At 40.6% G+C, this 15,152-nt stretch overlaps 2 protein-coding genes across 2 annotated transcripts in view; both read left to right on the forward strand.

The window, feature by feature from the left end:
• Positions 1 to 622: 622 nt before the first annotated feature.
• On the forward strand, positions 623 to 6,242 carry LOC109462567 (the record flags this gene model as incomplete). The annotated part of the gene is made up of 7 exons (XM_019759121.1): positions 623 to 776; positions 1,463 to 1,657; positions 2,281 to 2,380; positions 3,405 to 3,564; positions 3,932 to 4,183; positions 4,920 to 5,127; positions 5,964 to 6,242. Coding segments are annotated over 7 exons (1,287 nt in total), but the record flags the coding sequence as incomplete, so codon positions are not given.
• A 2,337-nt stretch (positions 6,243 to 8,579) lies between these two features.
• Positions 8,580 to 15,152, forward strand: part of LOC109462582 — a 16,454-nt gene continuing 9,881 nt past the window's right edge. Inside the window, exons 1-3 of the mRNA XM_019759138.1 lie at positions 8,580 to 8,625; positions 12,526 to 12,721; positions 14,006 to 14,132. Coding sequence (XP_019614697.1) covers positions 12,558 to 12,721; positions 14,006 to 14,132 — 291 coding nt within the window. The 5' untranslated portion in view covers positions 8,580 to 8,625; positions 12,526 to 12,557. The remainder of the gene's footprint in view (positions 8,626 to 12,525; positions 12,722 to 14,005; positions 14,133 to 15,152) is intronic.

The following is a 15,152-nucleotide window of genomic DNA, read 5'->3' on the forward strand; positions in this document are numbered from 1 at the left end:
CAAACACGTGACCCTATTCACATGAGATTTTACTGATACGTGAGGTAAGCAATTGATCAAAAGTGCCAGGGAGTTTATATCGTCCACGATATTGTGTGTTGGGATAAAGTTCAACCTTTTACTATGATTACTACCAACTCAGATGAACTTTCATGATAATATTTGATGAATATCTTTTTAGTAAAGGTTTTAAAGATGAACAAATATCTATTTTGTTATCAAAGTAGTTAGTGAGGTAATTATTTCATACATGTAACGTTACATGAAATGTTATGAAATTCAATTTCCAAGCACGTGCAATATGATTATACGTGATTTGCTGTGTTGTGCTGTGATACACACACAAATGATTTGACCCAGCTCTACATTTTTATGTGAAAGTAGGGAAAGGCTACTGGAAGAATAATTCCAAAACTTCATGAAAACATTTAAATAATGTTTCAGTACCACTAGCCTCTTTCGGGATTTGAACATTGGTACGGTGTCTCACACATTATAAAAGCTGGTCACATTGAATTTCTTAGGACGTTGTCGTATGGTTTTGATGTCGTACGTACAGTTTAATCCTTCATATTTAATGTACAATAAAGGTCTTCATTCATTCATTTAATAAAATATTAATTTCTCCTGGTCCACACAGTTATTCCGGGAGACCTACCCGGATGGAAAAGATTACATCATCCACTCATTTGAGCTGGACGCGAGGCTGGCTCCCTACTTTGCGTCCTACTCCAACCACGTCCTCCACTGTCCAGTCGCCGTGGGCGGGAAAGATGGTCAGTTATGATACTTCTCTTCAGATCTAGTTCGGAATTGCCGCCATAACCTTTTCCTTATTGCCTAACCCTGTAACCAACAGGCCACTTACATGTAGCAAGAAGAAGGTTAAAACTGCATTAGGCCGCAACAAGTAAATTCTATGGATGACATTCTCCACAGACTCAAAATCTAATGCGAAAAAATAAGACTTGTATAATGCATAATGGCACGGTTAAAATTTGAAGTCGCCCGCTAACCAATGGGAAATGGAGCCTTCTAATTGGTCGACGTCTTCTGGCTATATGACAACATGCTATAATATCATACTATACGGAACCTACCTCCCTAAGCACGTCGGCAGAACGCACTGCACCTGCGCGAAACCCGTAATGTATTATACATAGCACTTCCGAAGAACGCCTTATATAAGGTTGTATTCGCGCATATAAGGAAAACATTTCGTCTGTAGTTTCCAAATGTTATTTCGGAAAATATATAATCCTCTGAAACAGGCAAAATTCTGATGCAACGTTGACTAAAAATCCACCGAAAACCGTGAAAATACAGGGTTCTGCGCAGGCGCAGTACGTTCTGCCGACGTGCTACCTCCCTACCTATCTGCATTCCTCGTCTCTTGGCTGTACTACTAGTATTAGGATCACCAAAACAGCTAAATATACTTACACGTGTATTTTCTAATCAGGAAACATCACGGCCTACGCTGAGTCCGCCTGGAAACCTGACAAAGGTAAAGTCGCCGGCAAAGACATGCAGTGGGGAGGCGGAGCGATCTATGCATCGGACGCAGAGAAGCAGGATGAAATTCACGGCCGACGATTCGGTGTGAAGAATGTCATACCAATGGTGGATCTCTCCAAGTGGATTCAAGAAAACACCGGTATGTTGGAAATGATATCTACACATCACTCCATCTTGCGGAAAAGCTGTCACATGGCTAGCCTTCCATAGCATGACAAAAACTGGGAGTTTTGGGGGATCTTCAGAGTCTTTGGGAGCTTTTATGTGCTATTTTCTGATTGCATATAGACAACATAGCCGGCCTGGTTGAATTACCCCCGTTTGTTTAGAACTGGGCTAATCGAAAAACAGCCGAAGACCACCAAACCCCAGTTCTATAAGCCTGCTACGGAGGCTATCACATGACCGAATAAGCTATCGAGACTAGACAAAGGCTTACATTGATTGTTTGACATGTCAACAATATTCAATAAACAATATCTGAAAGACTATCGATGTGAAACTTCCTTGGATTGTTCGCCTATAAATAGAAAAGGATTTTAGCAATAATGATACATCTTTGTTTACAATTACCGTGGCCATGGACGTGTAATGAGGTTTTGATTTTAGTCAATGTCATTTGATCATACAAAATTGCTGTCGGTCTCTTACTGTAACGAAGACTATATCACCACTGGTTTCTCTTACAAGCCTAGGGTTTAAGACAGCCACCATGCATACATATGGATCCATGCTAAATTCTGTCACTCTTTCTTTCCCCAGCGTTGGAAGACTATGTCATCTTCAAACTGGACGTCGAGGGAGCGGAGTACGACATCCTGGACAAGATGATCAAAGATTCGACTTTCAAGTGGATAGACAAGTGCGTACATCACTCTTTTTTAATGCACTGCTTACTTTTGAAGAATACTGTATAAATTGTAGTTTTTACTATTATAGATCTATTTTAGTCTACCATCGCTATTTGCCGTGACCTGTACTTAGTTTGCAATTGAGCAAAAATGTACAATAAAGGTTCATTCTATCCTAGAAACTGCAAAGACGTCCAGGTTTGCTTCCTCAGATGAGCATTAGTGCCAGTGTTAAAATAGTGTGTAGATTTTATCAACCGTGCAAATCAACACGTCTAGTCAACAGCAGAGCCATTTTCATGCCGTAGTAATGCACAGGCACATTTAATTATAGGATATTGGGATTTTCCTGGAATCCTCACATTGCTGACGTTTCCATGTGTATAAGACACCTTCAGAGCTTCTGACTGGAGTTCTGCTTCTCGCCGCTAATGTAGCCGATGTAGGTGGCGCTTTTGCGGCGAGAACACAATCCCAACCGTAGCAAAGCCCCCCCCCCCCTTCGGGGTTCATCGTTAGGGTTGGCATTCTACATCGGCCACGTATAGCTGCGAGAAGCAGTACTCCAGTCATAGGCTCTGAGAAAGTTGTCAGATAGACACCGAAACGTAATTACAAGAAAGATAATAAGACAATCCTAGGTTGGGTATAAAAAAACTCCAATATCATATGTTTAAAGTTAAAACTTTTGGTCCAACACAAAAAAATTCTCTCACCTAGAGCTTTCAACCAGTCACTTTGGTCTTCCTCAGTAGACTGACCCAGTGAAGCTTGTCACGTGGCTTCTTTGAAGTGTGACGTCAACACTGGGTCAAAGGTATCTGGTAGACGATGTCGGCCCCCGTCGCGGTTCAGTGTAGGGTGATGGGCCCTGATGTATATGGCTTCCTTCACCCCTCTCAAGAAAGTCTTGTTCAGTGTCTAAAATTCAATATCATATGTTTTACCAATCTGATGAAATTATTTTAGGTACATTTGAAAACATAATAATGTTGAAAACATATCCATATGTTAACAAGTACCCAAACGTTGCAGGTTTTATGGCGAGTTCCACGACTGGTTCAATGTGCCGGGCTGGTCTTACCAAAGAAAACAGGAACTAAGGAACACCTTGAGAACCAATGGCATCAATATGCTGGATTGGGCAGGAGAGTACAAAAAATATCAAGACATGGAAAGCATTCACAAGATTGACGTAAGTACAGCTGGGGATTCACATGTCCACATTTTGGGTTAAAAGCACAAAATCATCTAATTATGAGATACGTGAAGAAAAGATAAGAAGGAGATGTGACAGAATTTATAGCGTTTTACGCAACATTTAAGGAGGGAGTAAATGCAGATTGATATTCCATATTCAATAATGTAAACCATGTAACCATCTGTTCAGCTGTCTTCAAAGCGGGAAGTTGAACCTGTACATACTAGTACACATTGCAGATGCCACTCTTCTGACATCGATCACGGTAACTGTGCCTATGGTTGCTTTTGTCACTGTCAACAGTTCTAGCTTGTAAAGGAATAAATGCCAAAAAAGTATTTTGTTGATTCTTTGTTTCTAGGTCCCAGCGGACTTCCCTGGAGCTGCAGGAGTGGTCTACTCCACCTGTTCCCCGTCTCCAGACGGCCCAGCCCGGCTGGCCCTGACAGTGCAGGTCGGGATGAACAGGAAGGCAGCCCACAAGCTGGTGGAGACGATACGGGCGCACCCCAGCAACATGCCGGTCACTCTCTTCGTGTACGGGGACTTCGTGCAGGACTTCCCGGACCTCATCACCAAGTGGGCCGACAGATACACCATAGGAATACGAGAGGTATGTTTTATTGTTTCATGATGAGTACAACAAGTGACCCGAGTGATTGGTTAATGGCCCACCCCTGGAATAATGAGAGACCCTCCCCGATGTGTATGTGGTGTCATAAGGCTCTTGCTGAACCACCTATATTAACAGGTGGTTATAGGAAATAACAAGGCCTTATAACACATGCCCGTAGCCAGGATTTTGAATGGGGGGGGGGTTCTTTCCCACTGCTTTAGGGGACCTCGAGCGCCGTAGGCGCGAGGCGAGCGCCGAGTGCTCGAGGCGAGCGCCGAAGGCGCGAGGTTCCTAGGGGGGGTCCGGGGGCATGCTCCCCCGGGAAATTTTGAAAAATGAACCTTCTAAAATGGCATTTCGTGCATTTTTTAGAGGATTTCCAAGAAAAAATCAGAGATAGATTTTTATTCAATGACAAAGGGAGCAGTTTTTCTACGATACCAGTCTATCTTTTCAAGAAAAATCTTGGACCTTAACATAAAAAGTGGACCAAAAAAGTGGACCAAAAAGTGCACCTTTGAGCCTTGTGGGGGGTTCTTCCGAACCCCCGAACCCCCGAACCCCCCCCCCCTGGCTACGGGCATGTAACATTATGTACATAGAGTAACAAGCGGGTCATTAACGTTACTATCATGTATCCTATCTAACTTACCATCGATAATTACTATCGGTAAAGTATCATAACAAAAATACACCAAGTGAGTTCCAATGTGCTTGTTTCATCACCCCACAGGCCGGACCCTTTCCAGCCGACCATTGGGTCCTGCAGAACCCGGACGTGATGCGGATGAGTTTGGTCTCGGCCGTACAGCGGATGAAGGAAGTGGGGCTGCGACCAGCCTACTACTATCCGGACGGCCTGTCACAACGGGTTCAAGATACAGCGAAGAACAGAGGACTGCGGATCATTCAGCCAACAACCAAGTTTCCTCCTAACCTTGGTGAGTTGAAGTTACCCCAAGTTTTGGCTTCAGAATGAAAAATTGCTACTGTATTCGGTGCAATAATCAATATAAGGTTTTGGAAAATTGAAAATACAACACATGCCAAACCAAACAAAAAATCGGGGATTTTAATCTCCAAAGAAATATGTACATTTTTTTGTGGATTCTCTTTTATTTTTCATAGTGAATTCCACGGTACATGTGTACGGAACATTAAGCGTCTATGGGTTTCACACTTTCAAAGCAAATCGTCAACCAGATCGTACCTTTGACCCAGTGTTGACGTCACACTTCAAAGAAGCCACGTGACAAGCCTCACTGGGTCACTCTACTGAGGAAGACCAGAGTGACCGGACGAAAGTGGATCTAACGTTTTAACTTTTAACATCGTTTGCTTGTTTTATTTTATTTTGTTCACATGGATTTTTGAGCATTGGATAGGAAGCACTTGTTGTACTTATGTGAATCCGTTGCTCATAAAACATAATACAAAAGTAAACATAAAGATGACATAAAGTATAACATAAACATAAAATGAAAGTGGCTGGCACACCAATACCTATAGCATAACATTAATGAGATTGGTCAAATCTTCCAGAGTGGTGGATATAGTTGAACACAATATCAAAGGTACGGCAGTTAGTAGGGTATGGGAGGGAGGGGCTACCTGTAAGAAGTAAAGTACATAATGTGGCGTCGTTTGCGTTGAGTGGGTCGGAAGGGAGTATGTTGTAGTTCGGTAAAACTTTAAAACTTCGGATGACTCCTTCACTTTTGAGATTCATATTTGATTGCATCTTGAATCTAAATCCAGGATTCTGTACTTTTCTTAGGAACACTGTTGAAGGAAGACAACTATTATAAGTTCCGAGACGTGGAGAGGACGCCAAAGGCGCTCCGTATCCTGTATGAACGCATCTCGACAGGAGGGATCCTCAGTCTGGACACTGATCATCCCGACAGCTACATGATCTCCGCTTTCCTCATGGACTATCTGTATGAAAACTCCGGATTTCAACTTGTCAGTTTGAACGACTGTTTAAGGAAGTAATTTGTTTGAAAATGTTCGCTACCAAACTTTCTGTGAACCATGATATTCAAGTACAGCAATGCTCCATGATGATGATGATGAATGCTCCATTTTTATTCTTCTAGAGCTTTGAAGTGATTCCGTTTCCAGTTTTCTATAGATTTGAAAGTTGAAAATCTGAGTGATTTCGGAAAAGTAGCTGTGTCGACATTGTTAGTCTTATCTTTTGTGTCATGCATGTATACATCGAAGAAGAAAGAACATTTTGTGACACGATATGGATGTTTGAGGAAGAAAGAACGTTTTCTGACAAGATGTTCCAAGAAGTAATAACATTTTGTGACAAGATGTAAGAAATCAAGCAATGTTCTAAATTTGTCATGCTATAATTTGTCAGTATTTATGGTTAACGTGATGTATTGTACTTTACTGAATTAGAATATATTTCTTATTATGTACTTGAACATCGTGATTTAGTATGAAGCTACTTGGAGATATTCGTAAGTCTGTTGTTATTGATATTGTTAAAAATTGGGTTTAAACAATAATTTTGTACCTGCCCTTTCAAATTCATATGACAAATGTAAGCCCCCTCCATAGTGAATGTAAATTTTGAAATCTGCATAATGCTAGTATATTTTACAACATACCACGAAAAACTATCAGAACCACAGATCAAACACATGCTGTGGTGTTCTTGTACTTTTTAATCAAAATTGTAATTATTAAAGGATTTGCTTGCGAACTAAGTGTGCCAATGACAGACATCTTCAATGCCTCAGTTGTGGTAGGACATGCCCCGATGTTTAGTAGTCAACTGGCTCATCGGTTCCCTGACGATTAGAAGACAGTCTTTTATAAGAACGCCTTTTAAGTCTGGAGAAACAACATATGGACTTTTACAAGGGCCAGATTGTCTTCTTAGCCCTGAATAATAGCGCTGCCGAAATTGCAGTCTTAAGGAGATGGAAATTCATTGACGATTTAGACTTAGTCCCTATTCTGACTAGGATAAACTTGTCCGAATCGAACCGAATTGATTCGTTTCGATCTGACTTCGATCCTGCTTCGATCCAGATCGTGCCAAATCAAAGCGAATCACTTTTATCCTAGTGAGAAAAGGGCCTTATTTGAGTGAATTACCAAGGGTTCTAGCTTGGCCTACTTGTACTGTGGCACGATTTCGAAGGAACTTGCGGCGCATGGATATACGCAAAAACGGCTTTACTGTTAAAGATTGTTATTTAACGTTTTAATGTGAAGACGGCCTAATTGTCCAATTCATTACTTAATCTATCTGCATGCCAAAAAATCACGACGATCCTTCAACCCTAAATTTCTTAAGGACCTCAATAACTAACTAAGTACCAGAATTAAAAAAAAAGTCCCAAGGATCGTAAATTATAGGTGCAAACACTCAAATCCAACCCCCAATGCAACCATGGGGGTTAAAACAGGTCATTGACCCAGAAAATAGCTTCATTAGGTTAATAGGCATAATTTTATCTTTTGCGAGTCACTCAGGCTGAAGGCTTGTTTTGCCGCTTTATTGCAAATGACCGCAGGTGACCCCGAAATGGAACGCGGGTTCGATTCGAATTGCCCAGATCGAACACGATCGAACACAGTTCGGACTCTATGAAATGTGGGAACTTTTCAGCCCAGATTTTACCACCGTGGAGTGGGGAATTGCTTTTAAATTATCTCTCTCCACTGAGATGCCTCTAACGAATGCGCAGGGCGGGAGCGTCCCCGTGACTCAATTAGAATATAGGATACATGTATAAGGCCACAGCATATAAATCTTATGGATGACATCCTCCGCTGATTCCAAATCTAATGCGAGCGGGCGAAAAAACAAGGCGGGCCGAAAAACAAGGTTCCTACATTTCAAAATTTTGACTCAATCATTGTACAAATGGTTTTGATTCAGTGGGAACATCACATATACATAGCGCTAGGCAGCATAACATATCACTGCATCAAAGTAAGGAACAAAACATTAAATCAGAGCCTTTTCTTGTCTCCTCTCTTCATAGTTATCTGCCATCCACATTCCGGCATGGCAACATACATCTTTGCCCATTTTCGGCATGTGGACCACTGTCAGAAGGCAACAAAATTTATTGTTTTTTTTCTCCAAAATCAGGCGAAAATTAATCCATAAACATTACTTGCTGTGGCCTAAGGATTTTCTTCTACACAGCCAGTGTGAGGTGAGACAATACTGGTTCGTAGTATGAAAGGTCAGTGACCCTTTGACACGCCTTCTCTTCTTATATAGCATTGTTGACGTGAGTAAGTCTCATCCAATCAGCACGCATTCTGCCAAATTAGACGCTAACGCAATTGGTGGAGCAGGCCTGAAAAACCTGTAAAACAGCTGTGGGATATTCGGGCACCACGCCCACTTCATACTGGTCATTCTGACGCTGACTACCTGTCCTGGAATTACATCTGTCCTGGTGAGTACATACATATACAGTCAGTTGGCATTGCTTTTAAGTATTTAAGTGTCTGTTACATAGAAAAAATTAATCGTATCACCAATTGGTGATGCAGAAACTACTCAGCAGCTGAATTTTCGGATGGCACTCATTGCAACATTCCAGGTTGGTATGCGCTGTAGTTATATACACTGACAGGCGGTAGACACATTCTATTCTCCACTTCACTGAATGGTTTGTACGTATTTTGTACGTGTATTGTATGTAACTACCAATAACGCACGTAGAGACTGACAGAAACCTTTGGTAAAATTAGCTTGATTGCAGGAGTTCAACCTGCACTATTTGGGTCACATGTCCGCCATTTTGTATGTTGTCTGTCCAGTTGCGTCAGATATGATTTACAAAGTGGGTGTAAAACGATTGTGGACATATTCATAAGAGGGCACATGGAAAAAGTAGGCAAGTAGAGCTGTTTGTTCACCAAAACGTATCTATTATTCATTACCTTCGCCAAGAAGGTTATGTTTTCAGAGGCGTTCGTGTATGTGTGTGTGTGTGTGTGTGTGTGTGTGTGTGTGTCTGTAAACACGATAACTTGAGAAGGCTTCAATGGATTGTCTTGATACTTGGTAGGTGGGTAGGTGGGTAGGTCTGGAAATAATTAGATTTTGGACCCCCTAGCGGCTTGGTATGGTACTGCAGCTGAACTTCCGGTTTTGATATCTCATGATCTAGACATGCCAGGGGCACGAAATTTGAACATAACTTATTCAAATAAGGACCTCATTTGCATAATTTATGAGGACATGCTAGAATGGCATTGTTTGTTAATATAACACTGTCTTTTGGTTGAGAATATGATATAATTCATGAAAACGGGGATCCTATTTGTTCAATCAGCGGGAAATAATCTATAATTTGTCAGTCATAAAGATTAACATCATTTGGCGAAGGCATGAGATCGGGGAACTCTAGTTTCTTATGTTTTGATAGGTGATTAATTACATGACAGCTTGATGCCTCGAGGAAAATTTAATCATTATCATAATACAAGCTGGCAAATTTCTTAAGACAACTTTCTCAAATGGCTCAATCTCTATATACCTATTATAATTGTGTCAGTGGAATACAAAATATAGTTTTTCTTACAGTTTTTTTACTATTCATTTATTTGTCTTGCTCACGACAAGGGCCAATGGAAGGCTCTTGAAGTCGCCTGCACTGCAGCCACCCGATGATGATAATAATGATTATTTGAAAATTATGATTTTTTTGCATCGAGCTGCTTAAATTGATTATTCTATAAATACTAAACAAGAAACGATGCCCGGTTCTCTCCAATGTTATAGTACTCCTGGGTAAAATGTTTATTTTAAAAAATCGTCAGTATTCCTTAAGTTTATCTGCATTTATATCTTATGTTTCTTACTTTTTTAGACTAGAATTAAACATTGCGTATAGGCAACACAAACTATTAAAACATAGGGGAAAATGGGGAAAATTAAATACAATTTTCTCAGAATAGATACTGTTGTGCAAATTTTACAGATAAACCCTGTTGCCCCTAATTACATGGTTTAAAAATACAAATGGGATTTTTAAACTCTTTTAAATATTTGTTGAACAACTTTTTATCTATTCTGAGAAAATTGTATTTAATTTTCCCCATTTTCCCCTATGTTTTAATAGTTTGTGTTGCCTATACGCAATGTTTAATTCTAGTCTAAAAAAGTAAGAAACATAAGATATAAATGCAGATAAACTTAAGGAATACTGACGATTTTTTAAATGACAACACTATTGTACCTAGATTTTACGTTTTGTTTTTGTGGTTCACCATGTATTCCTTTTTGCACAATGCCATGCCATATTTTGTTACCGTTAATTTATTTTGGAAAATTCAATAAAGAAAGATAAAACTAGAAAGGCCAATATTTGCTTTGGAGCAAATACAGCGATGGGTTCACCACATTTTACGACATGGCAGGGAAAGAATGAGAAACACAAGGGAAAACAATGATTTACATTGATATAACTATAATATGAAGTAACATACAACTAAAACAACAGTTGGATAGCTATTCCCTACTTTATTGGTTAGGATTTTTAATTGCATAATGCAAACTGTTGATTTTCAAAATAAAAAAAACGTTCATGCCCCGCATTCCAATGCTGGAGCAGAAAAGCTTGAAATACCTACCAAAACACTTGAATAAAGACATACTGTCAGCATGAAAATGCTCTGTGCAGGTGTTATTAACAATCACATAAACTATGAAGCCATACATTGAATAAGCTATACATATAATATGATTATCATAACCTTTATTTTTAAAATGATGCCAGTGAGCTAATTGCATGTACAGAGTGAAAGAAAGTAAAGTAAAGTAAAGCAGTAGAATTTCTGTACTAGCTATGATAGTACTTCATATGATTCGTCCTCACCGTCATCATTCAATGTGGTCTATCTCTTGCTACTAGTGACTGGTAATACCTCTGTAGATTCCTAACACTGGCAGAGTACCGTACTCCTTCTCTCTTGTCAGCTCAATACTTTTGTGACAACATCAAAGTGATTTTAGTTTGTATGTTGGAAAAATACAAAAGACTAACATTCTAAGTTATTGACATTCTTGAGTAAGAACAATCAGTTTTTGAATGTTAAAAGCAAAACAACGAAAATAAAAAAAATTGTTGAAATTGTTAAAATGCAGAATTGTTAAAATTGTTAAAACTGATAAAATTGTTAAAAATGATAAAATTGTTAAAAATGTTAAATTGCTAAAAATATTAATGTCCGATGCACTGGGGTTCGAACTTGCAATGCCTGGGATTGCCGCCTTGCGCGTTTCCAACCGAGCTAACATGTTCGTGGAGGGCTAATTAATCTCTCGTGAAATACACACCGGGACGCTTATGTGAGGCGGGCGGGCCAGAGCTCTTGCGGCCCCGACCACGAATCAGACTGGATACCAGGCTATAACAGAACCTAGATAATACTAGTTGGTAAAGATTGCGGAAAATTGTTGATACCGTGGCGCGCGCGCCGACGATACACATTACGTACCGCGTAACTTTTTTGTTTACACGCCGGGCGCAGGTCATTGACCTCCAACTTGCGTTGTTCCAACAGAGAAGAGCAAAATGTCTGGCTCCCGCAGAACGTACCGCACTCTCCCGCTGGACGTACCGCACTCTCCCGCAGAACGTATCGCACTCTCCCGGAGGACGTCCCGCACTCTCCCGAGGGAAGTCCCGCACAGCGTCCTGCACTCTCCCGCAGAACGTCCCTCGAAAATCGATGCGTATTTCGTGGCCTGTGCTGTACCTACCAAAACACTTGAGTTCATACTGTCAAAATGGAATGGCTTTGAACAGGTGTTAATTGAGTTAATCCAATCAAATCCAACAGCCAATCAGCAAGAAGAATAGATTGGTCTGGTTCATGCTTGCATGCCCATATATGGGCATACCGCCGAATTCCTTTCTTATTACGTCACGCGCGTACGTCCCCACAGTACTTTCCTATGGGGACCGCTAAAAAAGCAAATAAAACGATTGTAAAAGCTTGTATCACAAAATTTAAAAAACGCCTAGGGGTATTTGCCCACTGTACCTCCATACCAAATTTCAGGACCTTAGGCCCTAAAATGAAGAAGCTGAATCCATTTAAAGATATGGCAGGAGGAGGAGGAGGAGGAGGAGGAGGAGAAGGAGAAGAAACATCAGAAAAAGCAATATGGGTTCACCACCACTTCGTGGTGTGGTGAACCCATAAAAAAGAAGAAACGAGAAATTTTCCTTAGTTTTTAAGGTGTGTTATTTACAAATGATCTTCCATATACAAGACACTTTTTTCACAATATTAATGACAGTAACTATATTTATCGAAGTCTTGTCTGTCGTTTTTTTTAGTTGAAGTAAGTCCAAACAAAGATTTTAGCGGGATGTGGACCAACGGTAACTCGTCAGGCAAACTGGTCTTCTTCGTGGCCGGAGTGATTCTGGGTTATTCCCTGTGTTTGCTGCAAAACTTCGGCGCCACCGTCAATATCCGTCCTCCTCCAGACTACTATGGGCCTCCTCGCCCTTGTTTAGAGGATTCTCTTCGGTAAGTAAAAGCTGTACAGCAATGTAGCAATATAGAATGTACGATTCAGTTGAACTGTATTTCGTTATTTTTTTGCTGGCGCCAAATCTGTTACTTTTGCAAGTTGTGTCATTAAACACAGGGGGGGGGGGTACAAGTCAAGTCAAGTAAAGTCAATCTTTATTGCACTGCAATTGTAACTGGTACAATGCATGGCAAACTCTTCAGTACTACATATCTAGCTAACATCTACTCTCACGTCTACAGTACTGCTTACAAGTTCTTATGTATCGAAAATAACATAAGTATTTGAGATTGGCTGGTACATTGTTATAACGACCTTTTTCTATTTCTGTACAGTGTGCGCTGATTCACATTTTGGTTATATTGGTAACGAAAGAATTTGCAAAATTTTACCAGTAAATCCTTCGGTAATGTAGACACGGCGCTGAAGGAATTTTTTCTGAAATAGTCACTACACACGGTAGCGGTCGATTGTTAAAAAGATATCAAAGAGCACTGTGTAAAAAGAAGTCTCCCCCCAGGAAGTTATTTTGTGCTGGCAGAACACAATTTTCGCCCTCTGTAGTTAAGGAACTGAAGGTGACTCACCTCGACGCGGTAGAAATTATAGTATAGGGTACACTAGAGAAACACGGCCAATTTATAGGTTGAAAATTACGGTATAATCTACATAATAACTGAAAACAAAAAACAAGTTTTGTTTTTTTAACGTTTTGAGGACCTCTTTTATACGGCCACCTGCAGAAGTCAACTGAACTACAGCCGGCTCACCATGGAACGCAGTATAATACGACGCATTTTTTTTACACGAACAGGAAAATCTTCACAATCCAAATCACATGGTCTAAAAGCCAGTACATTTCGATACCACACAGTGCAGTTTACAATTCACCACATACACATGTACATGTACATGGAAGGCATGGTGGAACAGATGGACCTAAGTACACCTTTTCAAGGCCACCATGCCGACAAAGAAATAGACAATGTGCATTACAAAAATACAAAACAGTGATACTGTATATACATGACAGTTAAAGCAATAATAACTAGACTTAACAGGGCCTCGTAGCGCGGCAGGTGGTAAAGCCTTACGACAGCACCCGTACCCAGGAGCACGGCATCCGCAAACTGAAATATTGGTTGAATCTATTGCGCATACTTAGACAACTGACACTTTGACAACTGGCATTTCCTGGAAGAGACTGAGGAATTTGAATTTCATTGAATAGAAAGGGAAAAAAAACTTTTATTCTAGCAGCGACTTATTGTTCCTTCTAGGCCTTCAGGAATGCTACAGACGAGAGATGATCCACAGATGCCACAAGAGACCGATGGGGCACAAGAGACAGATGGTCCACGGAAAATACTTTTGGACTGTGGAGCTAATGTTGCGTCTACTGTACAGGTAAGGGAAAAGACGTCTTATCGTGAAAGTTCATCTGTGTTGGTAGTAATCATTATATATATAGATAGTAAAACGTTAACCTTTTTTCCAACACACTATTTACAGGGATCAAATTTTCAGCGACCACTGTCACCTTCATCAGGCAATCACATCACAACGTGATCTCGCGAGAGTTACGGTTTACAAACACGTGACCTTATTCACACGAGACTTTACTTATTCGGGCCACACAGTCTCTCTGGACAAAGTTAGAATACTGGACACTGAACAGGACTACTTTCTAAGAGGCATTAAGGAGGCTATATATATCAGAGCACTTCAGCCTTCACTTAATAGAGATGGTGGACGTAATAAACTCCCTGGCACTTTTGATCGATTGCTTAAGGTTCCGGGTCGGAGTTTAATTCTGACCAGGGTTCCAAATAGTGCGCAGTAAATCGCCGGATCTGCGAGGTTGTCACGCTAGGTTTGGCTCCCCATAGCTCGGCGATCGCTGTAGATTTTCAACTAGGTTTTGAATTGATCAAAAAGCCTTGGGATTGTAGTGTTTTCGGTCGCGGTGAAGTTGGACGGCCAGCGAAGCGTTTTGGTATTAGTCCGCGAGCAAGGGTGATGCGGTTTGTCGCCTGATGACCCAAATAGCTGCGTTCTATGTGGAATTTCTAGGGGTTCGCGTCACCGGATTTTGCGAAAAACTTATCGCAACAACCTATATTTTTTTTCCGTTTTCAGAAACAGGAAGTAGTAAGCTATTTCAGCATATAAGCCGTTAGCCTGGGAAAATTCGTTTTTCCAAGCAGGTCCGTTGAAAAAACTGCAAAAAAAACTACATTTTTCGTATCCAAAATTTACGTTTAACTACAGTTTCTACCCAAATTATAGAGTCGACGGACAATAACCAAAATTGTATCGGAAGCCGGCTGGAAACCTCCGTTGACTGATGTAATGAGATTTCCCGGCGTACTTTTTTTGGCGGAGTTATAGCCCTTCGGTCTGAGGGTGTCCGCCGGATCCAAAATC

The sequence above is a fragment of the Branchiostoma belcheri genome, unplaced genomic scaffold, assembly GCF_001625305.1.
Source record: "Branchiostoma belcheri isolate BF01 breed outbred unplaced genomic scaffold, Haploidv18h27 scaffold119, whole genome shotgun sequence".
NCBI classification, from domain to species: Eukaryota; Metazoa; Chordata; class Leptocardii; order Amphioxiformes; family Branchiostomatidae; genus Branchiostoma; species Branchiostoma belcheri.